Raw genomic sequence first — 20,697 nt, forward strand, 5'->3', positions numbered from 1 at the left:
AATCTTAATAGTTCTCACAGGAGTTTTTAAAAACTTAGCTTTACTTCCATGTGTTTCAAAATTGGTACACGTCTATTGTAGGAAAGCTAATTTTGTATCAACACTAATTAACATTTATTGTAGAATAAAGTTTGTGTAATTGCAGTTCTCCTTCAAGATAGTACATACTCCAAAAGAACGACATGAAAACATTGTCACAACGCAACTACTTCTGCTATAATATGGCTCACAGGGATCTTGTTTATAGAGGGTCCATTGTACTTCAGGACTTTTGACTTGGTACTTAGAACGATCATACATAATTTGCTGGTTCTGTCTGAAACAGCTGGACATCCTATTCGAGATATGGCGATTCTACTTCACAAGTATGACAGATACCCTTCGGTGTATGGGGGAAGTGTGTCTGGATGAATGTAAAATTTCATTCTAAGTGACATGTTTGGCAGAACATGCTTGCATTCCTAGTAACAATCTCACAATAACTTGCATTTATATAGTGCCTTTAACATAGTAAAACGACCCAAGACACTTCACAGAAGCATAATCAGACAAAAAATGATATGTCAAAGGAGGAGATGTTAGGACAGATGACTAAAAGCTTGGTCAAAGATGTAGGTTTTAAGGAGTATCTTAAAAGGAGGAGAGGCCAAGTGGTTTAAGGAGGGAATGCCAGAGCTTATGGCCTAGACGGCTATAGGCACGGCCGCCAATGGTGAGGCGAAGGAAATGGGGGATGCAGAAAAAGCCCGAGTTGGAGGAACGCAGAGTTCTCAGGGGGCTGTAGGAAGTTACAATGATAGGAAGGGGCGAGGCTATGGAGGGATTTGAACACGAGAATGAGAATTTTGAAATCTTGGACTGGGAGCTAATGTAGGTCAGAGAGCACAAGGGTCAATGGGACTTAGTGCGAGTTAGGATACAGGCAGCAGAGTTTTGGATGAGCTTAAGTTCATATCCAGTGGCATCAGGTCACAATATCATACTATAAAAGTTATTTTGACAAGGAACATCAGTATAGGGGAAGTACTTTCAATGTAAAGTACTTAAAATTTCTAGCACTAGCGAAATATATTTCCCTAGTGGTTAGATATATTATATAGCTGCAAGAAAAACTATACTTTATGGAGGAACAAATGGAAACCTGATGTCATGCAACGTGAAATGAAATAGAAGGTGTTTGTGTCAGGAAAAATTCCATAACAATTCTTCCATCCAATGAGAAACTTTGTCATTTCAAATCACTTCAAATAGCCTAGCTCTTCTGTTATTTACCCGACTGAGCAAAGTTAAGCTTTTCTGGGATGGCTCCTAAATTAGCCATTCTTTGGTTTGAACTTTCACTCCTTTTCCTACTGTCACAGTTTAAATTGAAGTGGTGCTCCAGATTTAACTTTTCCATCACAAAGACCACCTACTTCCACCTCCGTAGCATCACCAGTCTCTGCCCCTGCAACAGCTTAAATGCTGCTGAAATCCTCCTCCATACTTTTGTTACCTCCAAAATTGACTACTTCAATGCTATTCTGACTGGCCTCTCATCTTCCACCCTCTATAAACATGAGCTCATCCAAAACTCAGCTTCCCATAGTCTAACCTGCACCCAATCGTGCTCACCCATCACCCCTGTGCTCGCTGACCTACGTTGGTCCACCAACACCTTGATTTTTAAATTCTCATCCTCATGTTCAAATCTCTCCATGGCCTCATCCCTCCTTACCTCTGTAACCTTCTTCAGCCCTACAAACCTCCAGAAACTCTGCATTCCTCCAACTCTGGCCTCTTGTGCATCCCCTTCGTCTCAGCATTCGTGGCCATGCCTTCAGCCATCTAAGCTTTAGAGTTCCCTCCCTATGCCTCTCACCCTCCTTTAAAATGCTCCCTAAAACCGACCTATTTCCCAAAGCTTTTAGTCACCCACCCTAATAGCTCCTCCCTTGGCTCGTGTCGATTTTTGTCTGATTACACCCGTGAAGCACCTTGCGACGTTTTACTAAGTTAAAAGCTGCGATATAAATGCAAGTTGTTGTACCACATACAATTATACATATGTCTAAGAGGTTCCCTTTCAGTTGCCTCCTTTCAAGGCTGAAAAGCCCAATTTTCTCCAGTCTTTCCTCATAACTCAAGTACTATGACTCTGGGGATCAGTAATGTGGCTCTTCTTGCAATACCGTAGCTGAATATTTTTCTCAAGCCTTTGTGACCAGAATTGAACAGTACAAATGAGGTCTGACCAGGGTCTTATACAATTTAAGCATGACATTCTCCAACTCACTGGTTTAGCAATATAATTCAGCATTCTCTTTGCTTTTTGATTGCAGGCCTGCAACAACTGGACATATTAAATGCCAAGTTCATTAACACCTCTTGAATGCTTTCAACTTCACCCTCAGCTATTCAGGCAGCATAGAGTAATTATGCCTCAACTTTTTTCTTACTTTACACTTGTCTTATTAAATTTGATCTGCATTTTTTCACCCTCTGTGCAGTTTGAAAGGCATGAAGGCCTTGAGGAAAGAGACTTACTCTATTACAGCATCCATCCTCTGCAACATGAAGAAATGTGGAGTAACCAAACAACCAATTATGACTAGAACAGTATCACAAGAATTACTAGGTGTTGCGTTTACGCTTGCTTACGCTATCATCAGCGCAATCCTGACAGAATCAGCCGAACCAGTGCAAAAGATCAGGGAATTTGTGATCTTCTACGCTGGTTCAAGATTCAATTTGCCCGGATCAGGCCCCGCCCACAAAACTGGCCCCATCCCCAGGTTGAAATTGCAAGATTCTGTTGACTGCGCTGGTTCGGGAAAGCTCTTCAAATTGCGCTCATTTTCTCATGCGCACAGGCACAAGCAGGCATGTTTTACAAGTCTTCTCACGTCGAAAAATATTTAACTTACTAAGAAGCTGACTAGTGTACAACAATGAAGCTATTAAAGGTTCAGTATAGTTTTTTTTAAAGTCATTTTCAGTGATTTTAAATCTGGTTAATCTCAGGTGGAGGATGGGACACCCTTATTAAAAATGCTTATTGTTGGTGATAAACCCATTTTCAGCTGTATTAATAAAACTGAACCAGGTTACCACTCTTAAAATACATCAAGGAATAACTTTTAATGGAATGAAAAAAAACCAATTATGTTCTATTACGCTGTCCGAATGGACTGGTTTATGGAAAATTTTACATTTATGATTATGCTAAAATGAATTTTAGCAGAAACTTCAACTGTAACCTAACCAGCGCAATTAGGACACAGTTTCCTGATTGTGCCCAAAGCGGAAACTCTACTCCCTTATGTTTAAGTCAGACTGCTATATTTACACAAGAAACAGAGTTGCTTAAATAATTGACCTGTTTAAATCAGCAGCTAAGAAAAAAGTTGCCAGTCCACAATGAACCGATGCATAAACTCACTTATTTAATACCAAAGTTAACATCTAAGCACAGATCCCATCTGACAGAAAAAACCTGGTTCATTGTTGTTATTGTGTTCAAAGTGGCAAGAGATTTGTGATCATATAGTTGAGTCATAATACGGCCAATCCCTCCCTCGTTTATTGTACTTTGCTACATGCTCGACCTTTTATGTGAATGATAGCTTAAATGTTATATTTTACACCACTTCTTAAATTGCTCATTTGTTTAAAAGAGCAATGAACTAGATTTCCGGTGCACTTTCTTTTTGTGCTCAATCTTGTCAGATGGCAAAAAGTTAGCAAAAGCCCCAAAAATAGGTACTTTCATAGAACGAGTCAGAATTGAAGGCATTGCTGATGACTTGCTCCTTTTATTGCTATCTCCTCACCCGAGTAATGCAGTCCATACTGTGGCTGAGCCTGTGGCTGTTGCTGCTGAGGTGCATATCCCGGTTGCTGGTACTGCTGATACATTTGACCTATTCAACAAAAAGCAAGCGACTGAAATCATCCATCAGCATTATAAAATTATACATGATTATAAAATCATTACACAAAACACTTTGTCCTGAACATGACCTGTTCAGGCAAAAGAAAATTTAACATTTCAGTTTAAGTAACTAATAGTCCAATCCCACGGGGCTTTCATTTCAAATGCAACCTCCCATAGCTGAGGGCTTGGATAAGTAAGCCACAACTTTTTTTTACAACACCTAAATCTCCTCAATCAATGAATTAGAGAGAAAGCAAAATGCCCTCTGGGAATCACGAGTTCATATACTCAAGATAAATCCTGTAGACACGAAACATCCCAATTGCCAGCTGACAAGCTAACAGGTTTGATTTTTCACGAAAGCTTGAAATTTAACCTGGCAACTGCAAAGCCTTTCTAATCTGCTATAATAAAAGGGCCAATTAAACAAACTGACCCCTTCCCCTCACCATTTCCTTAAACACTTCCTACCTAGGAAATTAATTATTTTCTTTGTCTAAACCATTACTGCTACACACCAACTTTAAACTTAACAGTGTAAATCCAGTCAGAGCTCAACCTGACTCTAGAGTGAAGCGATTGAGATTCATAGAATAGTACAGCACAGAAGGAGGCCATTCGGCCCATCGAGTCTGCGCCGACTCTTTCGAAAAGCAATCCAGTTAGTCCCACTCCCCTACTCTTTCCCCATATCCATGCAATTTTTTCTCCTTCAAGTATTTATCCAATTCCCTTTTGAAGGCGGCTATTGCATCTGTATCCACCACCCAATCAGGCAGTGCATTCCAAATCCTAACCACTCGTTGCATAAAAAAGTTTTTCCTCATGTCGCCTCTGGTTCTTTTGCCAATCACCTTAAATCTGTTTCCTCTCGTTATCGGCCCTTCAGCCAAGTGGACACGGTAGTCTTGCACCATTTTAGTTTAACCCTGCATGGATTGCAACTCCAGTACGGTGTCAGGCGTGGTTTACAAAGTTCTCGAGAGGTTTATTTGGACCCTGTGGCACTTTTAAACCCACCTTACCTCAATTCAATTTTAGAACAAAACTGGTGTTCTTCTTTCCTCAAAACATTTACATTTCTAACTGTGGGGAAAGAGTTCTGCACAGATCTCTCTCCTAAACGGCAGAGTTACAGTCCCAGCCAGGCAAAAGGCAAGTACTGCCTGGTTGAAACCTGAACTCAGTTACCAGTCTCTGCAGTGTAAATGCGCCCTTAAAATATATCTAAAATCATAAATCTCGTACATTCCTATCTATGTATAATCAAACCTACCTGGGACCTTCCATATTTTTAGCTAAAACTTCACAAAATTTAATATTTACAGGGTGAGGAGTAGAATCGCTCAAAACACTCAATTTAAGTGAATTTTAATTCCAACATACTATTTAGTGGCAGGTAGAAGATATCATACACTACTGGACCATGATCAGTCTGCGCTGGATTCATCAAGATCTGTAATCTTGTGATCTGCTCCTCCTGCGATATGTGGGAACTTACGTGTGCAGGAAGTGCACCCAGCTGCAGCTGACAGGCCGCATTGCGGCGCTGGAGCTGCGATTGGATGCATACTGGAGCGTTCACGATGCTCGGGACATCGTGAATAGCACGTTTAGGGAGTTGGACACACCACAGGTAGAGGTTGGACAGGAAGAAAGGGAATGGGTGACCAACAGGCAGAGTACTAGGCGCAGGCAGGTAGTGCAGGGGTCCCCTGTGGCCATCCCCCTCTCCAACAGATACACCACTTTGAGTACTGTTGCGGGGGATGGCTTATCAGAGGAAGGCAGCAGCAGCAGCAGCAGCCAACTTCCTGGCACCAGGGGTGGCTCTGCTGCACAGAATGGGAGGAAAAAGAGTAGTAGCGCTATAGTAATAGGTGATGCGCTATCAATTCCTCATAAAAGACAGAGTTAATTAATAGGCTTTTATTAGCAAAGAACAGAGCATGCCTCTCGTGGTTGCCTGGTATCCAAAAGGGCAGGGGGCTGCAGAGCAGTCACCTTTATACCCGGGCATGTGGGTGGAGCCAGGGGCGGAGTCAGCTGAGGCATGCATAGGCACAACAGTGTGCAACAACAACAAACAGTGGTTTACCACATTCACCCCTTGTTTAAAATTGAGTCCGGCAGGGTGAAGTGTACTAAAAGTTCGTGTAAACTAAAAGTTCGTGTAATTAAGTCTATCCGGTGGCCTTGTATGCCGTCCTGATCGTCGTAGCAGCGGCGGTGATGGTGCAGCATCCAACGCCGAACCTGGCGTCTCGTTGAGAGGTTGTGTAGTCAATGGCGGGTCCTGGGGCTGCGGCATGCCGTCTACAGGGGTCGGGGTGTGGGTAGTGGCGATGGTGGTGTCACAGGGGCACCCGAAGGTGCGAGGTCTCGTGTGGAGACTGCGTCCTCCCGCCCGTCCGGGTACGCTACGTAAGCATACTGGGGGTAGACGTGGGTAGTGGTGGGTGGCGAAGGAAGTGTTTCGGGAGCACCCGAAGGTGCGAGGTCTCGTATGGAGACTGTGTCCTCCCGCCCGTCCGGGTACACCACGTAAGCATACTGAGGGTTGGCGTGGAGGAGGCTCACCCTCTCGACCAGGGGGTCCGTCTTATGGGACCTCACGTGCTTCCGCAGTAGGATGGGTCCGGGAGAAGTCAGCCATTTCGGTAATGAGATCCCCGATGTGGACTTCCTGGGGAAGGAGAACATTCTCTCATGAGGGGTGGCATTGGTGGCTGTACAGAGCAGTGACCGAATGGAATGGAGCGCCGCAGGGAGGACCTCCTGCCAGCGAGAGGTCGGAAGGCCCTTAGATTTCAAGTTTAAAAGGACTGCCTTCCAGACCGTCGCATTCTCTCTTTCCACCTGGCCATTCCCCCGGGGTTTGTAGCCAGTGGTCCTGCTTGTAGCAATACCTCTCGCGAGCAGGTACTGACGAAGTTCGTCGCTCATAAAGGATGAGCCCCTGTCGCTATGAATATAGCTAGGGAAACCGAACAAGGCGAAGAGGTCATTCAGACATTTAATGACCGTGGTACTGGTCATGTCTGAGCAAGGGATGGCAAACGGGAAACAGGAGTACTCGTCAATTATATTGAGGAAGTACACATTGCGGTCAGAGGAGGGGAGGGGCCCTTTAAAATCGCCGCTCAGCCGCTCGAAGGGGCGCGTGGCTTTGATCAGGCTCGCTCGGTCAGGCCTATAAAAATGCGGTTTGCACTCAGCACAGATTTGGCAGTTCCTGGTCAAGGTCCTGACCTCCTCAATGGAGTAGGGCAGGTTACGGGATTTGATGAAGTGAAAAAACCTGGTGACGCCCGGGTGGCAGAGGTCATTGTGGAGGGTCTTCAGTCTATCAACCTGCGCGTTGGCGCATGTACCACGTGATAGGGCATCTGGGGGCTCATTGAGTTTCCCGGGCCGGTACAAGATATCGTAATTGTAGGTGGAGAGTTTGATTCTCCACCTCAAGATCTTGTCGTTCTTGATTTTGCCCCTCTGCTTATTATTAAACATAAAAGCTACTGAACGCTGGTCAGTGAGCAGGGTAAATCGTTTTCCGGCCAGGTAATGCCTCCAATGTCGCACGGCTTCCACAATGGCCTGGGCCTCCTTTTCGGCAGAGGAGTGTCGAATCTCGGGGCCCTGGAGGGTCCTTGAGAAAAAGGCCACGGGTCTCCCCGCCTGGTTAAGGGTTGCAGCTAGGGCAAAGTCGGATGCGTCGCTCTCCACTTGGAAAGGGATGGACTCATCCACTGCGTGCATTGTGGCCTTCGCAATATCTCTTTTTATGAGAGTGAAGGCTGCATATGCCTCTGTCAGGGGGAAGGAGGCGGACTTGATGAGGGGTCTGGCTTTGTCCGCATAGTTGGGCACCCACTGAGCATAGTAAGAGAAAAACCCTAGGCATCTCTTCAGTGCTTTTTGGCAGTGGGGGAGGGAGCTCCATAAGGGGGCGCATTCTGTCGGGGTCGGGGCCGCTGACTCCGTGCTCCACTACGCAGCCAAGAATGGCAAGGCGCGTGGTACGAAACATACATTTGTCCTTGTTGTATGTTAGATTCAGCCACTGGGCCGTACGGAGGAATTTCTCTAAGTTAACATCATGGTCCTGCTGGTCGTGGCCGCAGATGGTGACGTTGTCTAGATAGGGGAAAGTGGCCTGGAGCGCGTTCTGGTCAACCATCCAGTCCATCTCCCGTTGGAAGACTGAAACCCTGTTGGTGACGCCGAAGGGAACTCTGAGGAAGTGGTAGAGACGACCGTCAGCTTCAAAAGCTGTGTACTGGCGGTCCTCAGCCCTGATGGGGAGCTGGTGGTATGCCGACTTCAGATCAATCGTCGAGAACACCCGGTATTGTGCTATCTGATTGACCATGTCAGATATGCGGGGGAGTGGGTATGCATCCAACTGGGTGTAGCGATTGATCGTCTGGCTGTAGTCAATAACTAGGCGCTGTTTTCCGCCAGTCTTCACCACCACCACTTGTGCTCGCCATGGGCTGGTGCTACTCTCAATAATCCCTTCCTTCAGGAGTCTCGCTACCTAGGATTTAATGAAGCTCCTATCCCCGGCACTGTAACGCCTGCTTTTGGTAGCGATGGGCTTACAGTCGCGGGTGAGGTTAGCGAACAAGGAGGGGGGGGGGGGAGACTTTAAGGGTGGAGAGGCTGCAAATGGTGCGCGGCGGGCAATTTAAAAGCTGCTGGCTGCAGACTGTGAGTGGGGGGAGGGGTCCGTCGTACGCTAATGTGACACTTTTAAGGTGGCACTGAAAATCCAACCCCAGTAGAACGGCAGCGCAGAGATGGGGCAGGACCAGAAGTTTAAAATTTTTGTATTCTGTGCCCCGTACTGAAAGGGTCACGACACAGTAGCCACCGACGTCCGCTGACTGGGCTTTGGAAGCCATAGAGATCCGATGGCGCGTCGGCAGGACCGGGAGAGAGTAACTGCGCACCGTGTCGGGGTGGATAAAGCTCTCCGTGCTCCCGCTGTCAAAAAGGCAGGTAGTGGCGCGGCCGTTTACAGTAATGTCCATCATGGACCTGGACAGTTGATGAGGGAGAGATTGGTCCAGCGTCACGGAGGCCAGCGTATGGTCAAGCGAGTCGATGTGGACGTCAGATGAGGCGGTGGTTGAGTCCGGGTCCCCCGTGATTGAAGTTGGAGGCGTCCAAGATGGCGGACAAAATGGCGGCGCCCATGATCCCGATCCCCACGCGGCTGGGGGAGCCCAAGATGGCGGACAAGATGGCTGCCCCCACGGTTCGCACGCGGCGCTGCTGGCGTTAGCGGTTTTACCTTTGCAGGCGCTGACAGTGTCCTTTCTTCCCGCAGCCGGAGCAGGTAGCGTTTTTCGCCGGGCAGCGTGCTCTGGGGTGTTTTGCCTGGCCACAAAAATAACATTTCTGTGCCTTGGACATCGCTGCAGCAGTTGGAGGTGGCGGTCCCATGACCCAAGGTTGCGGCGTCCACGGTGCGGAGCGGTTAGGGGAGAAAGCGTCCCTATTCCTGTGGGCCGCGTCGAGCGAGAGGGACACTGCCTTTTTCAGGTCTATTTCTCCCTTCTCCAACAGTCTCTGCTGGGAGTAGTCGGACCTTAGACCCGCAACGAAAGCATCTCGGATCAGTCCCTCCGTGTGTGCTGCGGCTGATACTTCTTTGCAATCGCAGCCTCGGCCGAGTATCCGTAGTGCCCGTAGGAAAGCCTCCACCGATTCCCCGGGCTGCTGTCTGCGGGATCTTAAGAGGTGCCTGGCATAGACCGTATTTACCGGGCGTGCGTATTGCCCTTTAAGCACATCGATAGCCGCCGCGTAGGTCGTCACGTCCTGGATTAGTGTATAAACTTGGTGGCTCACCTTTGAGGCCAGGATTTTCAGCTTGTTTTCGTCTAGGGTCACAGTTGAGGCTTCCAGGTAAGCCTCGAAGCAACGCAGCCATTGTGCGAATTTGGTAGCCGAACCCGCTTCTTGGGGGTCTAGGTCCAGGCATGTTGGTCTGAGGGCTCGCAGCAGCGCCTGCTGCTCAGCGTTTGGCGCCGTCGGTTGATGCAGCTCCTGCTGTTCAGCATTTGGACCCGACATTTTGTTTTGCTAATAAAATTGATGCGCTATCAATTCCTCATAAAAGACAGAGAGTTAATTAATAGGCTTTTATTAGCAAAGAACAGAGCATGCCTGGTATCCAAAAGGGCAGGGGGCTGCAGAGCAGTCACCTTTATACCCGGGCATGTGGGTGGAGCCAGGGGCGGAGTCAGCTGAGGCATGCATAGGCACAACAGTGTGCAACAACAACAACAATAACAAACAGTGGTTTACCACAATAGGGGATTCAATTGTAAGGGGAATAGATAGGCGTTTCTGCGGTCCAAACGAGACTCCAGGATGGTGTGTTGCCTCCCTGGTGCAAGGGTCAAGGATGTCTCCGAGCGGCTGCAGAACATCTTGGAAGGGGAGGGTGAACAGCCAGTTGTCGTGGTACATATAGGCACCAACTATGTAGGTAAAAAGCGGGATGAGGTCCTAAAAGCGGAATATAGGGAGTTAGGAGGTAAATTAAAAAACAGGACCTCAAAGGTAGTAATCTCAGGATTGCTACCAGTGCCACGTGCTAGTCAGAGTAGAAATAGAAGGATACTTCAGATGAATACGTGGCTAGAGGAATGGTGCCAGGGGGAGGGATTCAAGTTCCTGGGACATTGGAACCGGTTCTGGGGTAGGTGGGACCAGTTCAAACCGGACGGTCTGCACCTGGGCAGGGCTGGAACCGATGTCCTAGGGGGTTTGTTTGCTAGTGCTGTGGGGGAGGGTTTAAACTAAAATGGAAGGGGGTTGGGAACCTGAGCAGGGAGACAGAGGAAAGGGAAACAAGGATAAAAGCAAAAGATAGGAAGGAGAAAAACAAAAGTGGCAGTCAGAGAAATCAAGGGTTTAAATCAAACGTGGCCACAGTAAATAATAATTCTAATAGGTCTAAGAGCGTTAAAAAACAAGCCTGAAGGCTTTGTGTCTTAATGTGAGGAGCATTTGTAATAAGGTGGATGAATTGGCGGCGCAAATAGAGGTAAACTAATATGATTTGGTTGGGATTACGGAAACGTGGCTCAAGGATTGCCAAGACTGGGAACTCAACATCCAGGGGTATTCGATATTCAGGAAAGATAGGCAAAAAGGAAAGGGAGGTGGGGTAGCATTACTGGTTAAAGAAGGGATTAACACAATGGTAATGAAGGATATTAGCTCTGATGATGTGGAATCTGTATGGGTAGAATTGAGGAATACTAAGGGGAAAAAAACATTAGTGGGAGTGGTATATAGACCTCCAAACAGTAAGGCGGAGGTTGGGGATGGCATTAAAAGGGAAATTAAAGAAGCGTGCAATAAGGGCACAGCAGTCATCATGGGTGACTTTAATCTACATATAGATTGGGCTAACCAAATTAGTAACAATACTGTGGAGGAGGAATTCCTGGAGTGTTTACGGGATGGTTTCCTGGACCAATATGTCGAGGAACCAACCAGAGATCAGGCCATCTTAGACTGGGTATTATGTAACGAGAAAGGATTAATTAACAATCTTGTTGTACGAGGCCCCTTGGGTCGGAGCGATCATAATATGATCGAATTCTTCATTAAGATGGAGAATGAAGTCGTTGACTCAGAAACTAGGGTCCTCAATTTAAATAAAGGAAACTACGATGGTCTGAGGAGCGAGTTGGGTAGGATTGATTGGGGAATGGCACTCAAAGAGTTGACGGTGGATAGGCAATGGCAAACATTCAAAGACCGAATGGATGAACTACAGAAGTTGTTCATCCCAGTTTGGCATAAAAATAAAACAAAAAAGGTGACTCAACCGTGGCTAACAAGGGAAATTAGGGATAGCATAAGATCAAAGGAGAGACATACAAATTGGCCAGAAAAAGCAATAATCCTGAGGATTGGGAGCAGTTCAGGATTCAACAAAGGAGGACAAAGGGATTAATTTAAAAAAGGGAAAATAGAATATGAGAGTAAGCTTGCAGGGAACATAAAAACTGACTAAAAGCTTTTATAGATATGTGAAGAGAAAAAGATTGGTGAAGTCAAGCGTAGGTCCCTTGCAGTCAGAATCGGGGGAATTCATAATGGGGAACAAAGAAATGGCAGACCAACTAAATATATATTTTGGTTCTGTCTTCACAAAGGAGGACACAAATAACCTCCCAGAAATACCGGGGAACATAGGGTCTGATGAAAGGGTGGAACTGAAAGAAAACAGTATTTGTAGGGAAATGGTGTTAGGAAAATTGATGGGACTGAAGGCCGATAAATCCCCAGGGCCTGATAATCTACATCCCAGGGTACTTAAGGAATTGGCCCTAGAAATAGTAGATGCATTGCTGGTCATCTTCCAGAACTCAATAGACTCTGGAACAGTACCCATGGATTGGAGGGTAAGGTGGCAGAGAAAAAGCGGGGAATTATAGACCTGACATCGGTAGTGGGGAAAATGCTAGAGTCCATTATAAAAGATGTAATAGCAGAGCACTTGGAAAGCAGTGACAGGATCGGACAAAGTCAACATGGATTTACAAAAGGTAAATCATGCTTGACTAAACTACTGGAATTTTTTGAGGATGTAACTGGTAAAATAGATAAGGGAGAACCAGTGGATGTGGTGTATTTGGACTTTCAGAAGGCTTTTGATAAGGTCCCGCATAAGAGATTAGCATGCAAAATTAAGGCACATGGGATTGGGGGCAAGGTATTGATAGAGAACTGGTTGGCGGACAGAAAGTAAAGAGTTGGAATAAACGGGTCGTTTTCCAAGTGGCAGGCAGTGACTAGTGGGGTACTGCAAGGATCGGTCCTAGGACCCCAGCTGTTCACAATATATATTAATGATCTGGATGAGGGAATTGGATGTAATATCTCCAAATTTGCAGACGACACAAAGCTGGGTGGGAGGGTATGCTGTGAGGAGGATGTTGTGAAACTCCAGTACGATTTGGACAGGTTGGGTGATTGGGCAGAAACATGGCAAATGCACTATAACGTGGATAAATGTGAGGTTATCCATTTTGGTGGCAAAAACAGGAAGGCAGGTTATTTGAATGGCAATAGATTGGGAGAAGGGGAAGTGCAAAGAGACCTGGGTGTTCTTATGCACCAGTCGCTGAAGGTAAGCATGCAGGTGCAGCAGGCGGTTAAGAAGGCAAATGGTATGTTGGCCTTTGTAGCAAGAGGGTTCGAGTACAGGAACAAGGATGTCTTGCTACAGTTATACAGGGCCTTGGTGAGACCACACCTTGAGTATTGTGTGCAGTTTTGGTCGCCTTATCTGAGGAAGGACGTTCTTGCCATGGAAGGAGTGCAGCGAAGATTCACCAGGCTGATACCTGGGATGGCAGGAATGACGTATGAGGAGAGATTGCATCGTTTGGGCTTATACTCACTGGAGTTTAGAAGATTGAGAGGGGATCTCATCGAAACCTATAAAATTCTGTCAGGCCTGGACAGACTAGATGCTGGAAGGATGTTCCTGATGGTCGGGGAGTCCAGAACCAGGGGTCATAGTCTAAGGATAAGGGGTAGGACATTTAGGACTGAAATGAGGAGGAATTTCTTCACCCAAAGAGTGGTGAACCTGTGGAATTCTCTGCCACAGAGGGCGGTGGAGGCCAGTTCATTAAATATATTCAAGAAAGAGTTGGATATATTTCTTAAGGCTAAAGGGATCAAGGGATATGGGGAGAAGGCAGGGACAGGGTACTGAATTTGAATGATCAGCCATGATCTCATTGAATGGCGGAGCAGGCTCGAAGGGCCGAATGGCCTACTCCTGCTCCTATCTTCTATGTTTCTATGTAACTGTTCTCAAAGTGCTGAATTTCTCTTACATGCCTCTGAAAGCCCTAAAGCACCAAACTTTGACTGGATCCAACTACAAAAGTTGCCGGGTGCAGCAATGAATTCTAAATGCCGTACCGATGTCCATTCAGTAAAAAAAAAAATTAAGGGGGAAATCCTAGTAGAGTTATGTAAGAAACAATGGAATGAGAAATGAACAGTGGGAGCCAAGTGGGAGGTGGGAACAGAGTTTAAATGTTAACTTTAAAAGAGAAAGAAAGGTGCAGGAAAGATAGATTAGATAAGAAAATAAAATTTAAAAAAGGACACAGAAAAAATGGATGGGAGAAAAAAGGGGCAATAGGCTGACCAAAAATGAAGAGTTTAATTTTTATTATTTTTGATTAAAATTGAATTTATTTTTGTAATCTGGGGTCAACCTTACAACAATGAAGGTAGACCAGACAATTTAGTATACTATTTCATTTGATTTATCCCTCAACCAACATCACTGAAAAATAGATTATCTGGTCATTTATCTCACTGCTGTTTGTGGGAGCTTGCTATGTGCAAATTGGCTGCACGTCTCTCTACATTACAACAGTGACTGCACTTCAACCATACTTCATTGGTTGTGAAGTGCTTTATGACATCTGAGATCATGAAAGGCACTATATAAATGCAAGTTCTTTCTTAGCTTTTCTTCTGCAGCTTCATCAACTGAAAAACTTATAAAACCAGCCAGACCAGATACAGAGCCTTACATGAATCAACTGAGCGGCCTGCGGGTGGCGTTGTCCAGGGAGAGTATAAATACTCGGGCACGGGCCCAGCTTGCGCAGGACATTCTTAACAGGAACTAGTGAAGGACACAACTAGACCTCCATGTTGTAAAACAGTTGATTAAAGCTTTGTTTAACGCTTAGACCAAGTGCCTAGTAGTTTTCTTACATCAGAGCCATTTCCCTGGACCTTTGGGAAACTGAAAACTATAAGTCAACCTTAACTAGTTTAATTCCTCAGATTATCCATGGTCTTAACTGATTTAGTCATCCATTTACTTAGAGTAGATAATCTGCAAGTCAAAATGCAGATAAATATTTTAGTGCTGAAATTATAGCTACTTGTGTATGTGGAAATATTTTTAACCATTTTAATCCCTCTTTCACAAAGGTTCACAAACACCATACGACAGTAAACATCCTGATCAGTTTTCCAACATGCTATCAAGAACTGATGCCGCTCATTTATATGGCTTCAGAAGAGTTCTTTTAACCAGGAGACAACTTCCTCCTCGCGTACCCCCCCCCCCCCACCCCCATAATCCCTCCAACATATTAATACTACACACAGGAAAACAAATTAAAATTGGAATCATTTTGACGAAAGATTATAGAAATTATTTGAGATGTTAACAGCACTTTGCATAAAAAGGTACAATGCAGAAACAGGCCATTCGGTCAACTCCATCCATATTAGTGTTTGCCCTCGACACGAGCAAACAGTCCTAATCATATTCACCTACCTGGTTCCCATATCCCTTTATCCCCTTTCCCTTCATCCACCTATACAATCTAATTTCGACACAGTTTCTGTCACAACAACTAATCCTGGAAGTGAATTCCATAGCCTGTGTAAAGACGTTTTTCTTGCTCTGTTCTAGACCTTGTATCGATATCCCCTTGTTCATGACTCCTCAAACACTGGAAACAGACCATTTCTATCTATCCTGTCCCATCCTTCCAGAATGTATTTCCTCATACCAGTCAGCACCCTAGTGAATCTGTGTGGTATCCTTTATAAAGCCTCCATATTCTTCCTATAGTGTAGAGCCCAATACTGCACTCCAAATGGGGATTTATTAAGGTTTATATAGACTTATCTCTTTAGCTTTACATTCTAAACCTCAAGATAAAACCTAGAATTCCATTAGCTTTTTTTTTTTACAGCCTTATCAACCAGAGGTGCTGCTTTTATCGTGCTGTGAACCTGTAAATCCCTCTGCTCTTCCACAGCACCGAGCCCATTTCCATTCGGAGAATAATTAGCGCTGCTTTTTTTTTAAAACTGAAAGCTGGCCCTAACTGACACTGAATTTTATTTGGCACTTTTTAGCCCATTTCTTTATCTTTTCAATATCCTTTTGGTCTTCTAAAGAATTAACTATACCCCCCATTTTGATATCATCTACAAATTTTGACATCACTCCCTCTAGACATATCAATGTCACTGATATACACAACAAACACAAGTGGCCCCAGAACTGAACACTATGGGACAGCACTTCCAATCTACTTTGCTACAAATTCATTCTAATCCTCTTCTCTTTTCCACTACTGTCAATTAACCCCCATTTATTGTGTTCACGTATAATGTTCTCTTTACCAATGTACCTTACTCAACATTTAGCCACTTTAAATTCCATCCTTCACTGCTTATAGTTCATCCACTTAATTTGTTCAGATTTTTCTCTCATAGTCCACTCGCCTAGTCACGCAGCTTGGTATCAAAAACAAGATTTATACAGTATTACCAGAAGCTGGTAGATGTTTCTAAGTAAATCTAGGCATGTGAAGTTTATCTGTATTATGTAAATGTACACAAGGCATTTTTCTACTAAAATTAGTGCATGTGGCTAAAACAGTGTTGCTGTAGCCATATCTGTGGGTAGTCAGCAATTTCTAATGGACAACACTGCCATAAAGGCATAAGGCTTCCAACACACCAGCCAGCCACTAGGAAGAAGACAACATCTCCAGCATTGTCAGAACAAAGGTGCTTCAACGGCATCCAAAATCTTTCCTAACAAGAAACAGTCATCCATCTGTCATCAAGTGTTCACTAGTTCCATTCAAATTTCCAAGCTTCCCTACTGAAATAGCCAGCAGTGTTTCCACACACTCGGCATGTAAATCTTTCCAAAAAGAAAAAAAGTATTACCAAGCTTTTCCTCCAATTTATTTCCCATTTATCATTAAGTCTGAAACTTGCATTATATGGAAAACTGGGAAAATAAGGTCTATAATGGGATTTCTGACAAGTATGGGGATTAGAAACATAATATTCTAACAAAATGGTAATACTGTTATCTAAAATATCCTACATCTGAACAAATAGAAGCTGTAAGAATGTTAAACTACTAAATTAGCTAATTTTTTAAAACTTTTCTCACTAGAAAATTACAAAACTTCAGTTAGCTGTTGTATTACTTTAAACAAAATTACAGGAAACTTTGTGCTATTCGGAAGTTGAATGTCCGGCAACTTTGATCTAACGGCAGAAATCAGCAGCCGTTTTGGTTAGGTGTTTTTTTTTCTCCTAGCATTCTTTTCACAGGCAGGCTCTGGAAAGCGTCTTTGTCACTTAGCAACAGCTTCAGAGACACTTCCAAGCTACTGGGCCGAGTGTTTACAAGCTGTTGCTGAGCAACAGTGTTTGTGGTCAGACTCTAGAAAGCGTCTCTGTATCTTAGCAACAGCTTCAGAGACGCTTCCAAGCCACGGGCCGAGTGTTTACAAGCTGTTGCTGAGCAACAGTGTTTGTGGTCAGATACTGCGATGAAAAGCTCCTATCTGATAACATTGACGCTGGTCTATCCGGAGCTTTTAAAAAAACGGCAGTAGCTCGGTCCCATGGGTGCCGGATAGCACAAAGTTTCCTGTATAGAAATGATTAAAAAGGCAGAAAAAAAATCTGCCATTATTTCTACTAGATTGAACAAAGGTAATTAAAACCCAAAGTTTAAAATGCAAGAGTGGTTTTTGTGTACTTCTCTATGGAATACAATTCTAATCACCTACCACCTTCTATTCTCTTCTACTTGATTCGATTCTCTGTGGGTCTCACTGTCTATTCACCCCCAAATCCGTACCTCTCTCAGTAATACTGCGCAGTCTTTACATTTTTATTTGTCATACTTGTTCTCCTGGTTTTCTAACATCAGTTGTATATCTGCATTACTTTTCACTCCTCAACTCTGTTCCTTGGACACTTGGAAACAAAGTTTCGGTGTTCATTTCTAGAGAAATGCTGTGTGCGGGTCTGGCCTTCATACCACAAGGAGGATATTGAAGCACTGGAGAAAGTGCAGAAAAGATTTACAAGGATGTTAACAGAATTAAGATGATGCAACTATCAGGAAAGATTGAGTAGGCTGGGACTGGAGAAAGTGGTTTTAACTTGTCCCAATACATAGGATAACAATTTGTAGATTTAAACATAAAAATGCAGGCACCTTCAAAGAAAGGAAAGAAAGAACTTGCATTTATAAAGTGCCCTTAAATGTCCTCAGACAACCCAAAGTGCTTCACAGCCAATTAGGTGTCTCTGAAGTGTAGTCACTATTGAAATGTAGGGAAATGCTGCAACAATTTGCATACAGCAAGTCCCACAAATAGCAACGAGACAAATGACGAGATAAACTGCTTTTTAGTGATATCTGGCCAGGACACTGGGAGGACTCCCCTGTTCTCCTTCAATGTGTGTGCGCGCGCGCGTGCGCGTGTGCCTGCCTGAGGGCTCAGACGGGGCCTCAATTTAATGCCTCAGTCGAAATAAGGCACGTCTACGTCTGACAGTGCAGCACTCCCTCAGTACTGCACTGAAGCATGAGCCTAGATTAGGTGCTCAAGTCTCTGCAATGGGGCTTGAACCCACAACCTTCTGACTCAAATGTGAGAATGCTACCACTGAGCCATCACTGACACCATGGCTTATTCTCATGATTGTTAAAATAAAAGATTAAACCAATATTTTGCACCACGGTTCACAATGTACACAATCACGCTAATCCAAGTTATACAATGGATTTGATAATCATCACATAGGACACATCAAATCTGTAAGAGCCCAGTTAATCCTTCAACCATACACAGTCTATACTATTATTGCAACATATAGCTTTCCTTTAAGACGTTAGTGATGCAGACAATTAAAAACATTATAATTTGACGACACTTTTTTGACTTGAGTTGTATTATTAATTAGAACACCAGTTGGAATTGGTATATTGTACAGGTATATTGTACAGTATGCACCATCAGCTGCTTGACTTTGAAGCCTGCTGAATAGACAGGAATCACTGCTGGCTTAAGACTGAACTGATGTGATTGACAGACGGACCACTGAGAAGGACGGACAATAGCATTAAGTCAGATAAACTACAAAGTTCAACATTCAATCGGATAGGAATGCAGCCTTTTGTCCACTAGCAATTTATATTCAAGGGAAATACAAAAAACAGCTTTATCGAAGCAAGGCATGTCGGCCAACTATCCAGTAATAACTGAATCACAAAGAATTCAACATCAGATTTGCTCTCTGACACTGCATGGTACTACAGCTTTTAAATTAGAATTGTAGAATTCCATAGAATTTACAGCACAGAAATAGGCTGTTCGGTCGATGTTTATGCTCCACATGAGCCTCCTCCTACTCTATTTACTTTATTTCACACCATCGACATTTCCTTCTATTCCTTTCTCCCTCGTGTACTTATCTAGCGTCCCCTTAAATGCATCTATCCTATTCGCTTCAACTATTCCGTGTGGTAGCGAATTCCACATTCTCACCACTCTGAGTAAAGAAGTTTCCCCTGGATTCATTATTGGATTTATTAGTGACTCTCTTATATTTCTCGCCCCTACTTTTGGACTCCCCCACATGTGGAAACCTCTCTATATCTACCCTATCGAACCCCTTCATAATTTTAAAGACCTCTATCGGGTCAACTGAGAAAAGAGCTCCAACCTGTTTAGTCTTTTCCATAAAGTTGTACCCTCTGATCCTTGTAAATCTTTTTTGCACTTTCTCCAGTGCTTCTATATCCTTTTTGTATTATGGAGACCAGAATTGTCCACAGTACTTGTGTGGTCTCATCAAGGTTCTATACAAGTTTAACAGAACTTCTCTGCTTTTGAATTCTATTCATCTAGCGATGAACCCCAGTGCTTTATTTGCACTTTTTTATGGCTTTGTTAACCTGCATTGCTACTTTTAATTACTGTATGTGTATCCGTACCCCATGATCCCTTTGCATCTCTACCCCATTTAGATTCTTATTTTCTAAGGAGTAGGTGGCTCCCTTATTCCTCTTACCAAAATGCACCACCTTGTACTTATCTATATTTAAGTTTATTTGCCATTTACACGTCCATTCTGCAAGCTGGTCGTCTTGTATTTTGTCCCATTCCTCTTCAGTATTAATTATACCCCCCGATTTGATGTCATCCACAAATTTTGATATTGTACATCCAATCCAGAGTCCAAATCATTTATGTAAATGGTGAACAGTGGTCTCAGCACTGATCCTCGTGGAACACCAGCGATTCATATTAAAATTTCACCATCAGCTGTCAAGAATTTTGCTCCAATCCTTTAAGTGCTAGACTAAAATACAAATAAAAAACATAAGCAATTGACAGGTGCTAAAACATCATGCAATCCAATTACAAAATTTAGTTAATAGATTTTCCAAGGGCCTTTTAAAAAAAACTCAAATGTATCGACACGTGTAGTAGGCTGCCTAACACAGTGAGGCATTTCTAGCCAATTGATTTCTTTCTTATTGTGTTTCTACTATGATTGATATTTTATTTACACAATTAAGATAAGTTTCTTCATTTTAAACAGTATTCTTGTACTATATAAATGCAATATTGAATACAAAGTCCTTAATCAAAGTAGGAATTTTCCAGTTAATTCATCTGGTTTTAATTTTACACTTCGAGTTCATTGAGCCCTTCGCAACACATTATAAACATTGTGACCACACAGCTGGAACTTATAATAGCAATAGGCACTGTACATGCAGTTTATTAAATTTGCACTACAAAAGTACAACTTTGGTGCTTAGCTCTTTGAGAGCTTAGACTCTCAAGTTACAAGGAGAAAATTTTACAAGTCGTAGTTTAAGCATAATATCAACTGTGTATTAAGTCAATTTCTATGGC

The 20,697-nt window shown here is 43.8% G+C and overlaps 1 protein-coding gene across 4 annotated transcripts in view; it reads right to left on the minus strand.

Moving 5' to 3' along the window:
* tfg (trafficking from ER to golgi regulator) overlaps positions 1 to 20,697 on the minus strand; it is a 183,255-nt gene that overhangs the window by 9,474 nt on the left and 153,084 nt on the right. For 3 of the 4 annotated variants that reach the window (XM_086006980.1, XM_086006977.1, XM_086006978.1), the window contains one exon: positions 3,813 to 3,902. The exons of the other annotated variant lie outside the window; for it this stretch is intronic. In XM_086006980.1, coding sequence (XP_085863106.1) covers positions 3,813 to 3,902 — 90 coding nt within the window. The remainder of the gene's footprint in view (positions 1 to 3,812; positions 3,903 to 20,697) is intronic. 4 annotated transcript variants of the gene reach the window in all.

This window comes from Somniosus microcephalus, chromosome 14, assembly GCF_052327205.1.
Source record: "Somniosus microcephalus isolate GS21.2 chromosome 14, FLI_Smic_1.0, whole genome shotgun sequence".
Classification (NCBI taxonomy): Eukaryota; Metazoa; Chordata; class Chondrichthyes; order Squaliformes; family Somniosidae; genus Somniosus; species Somniosus microcephalus.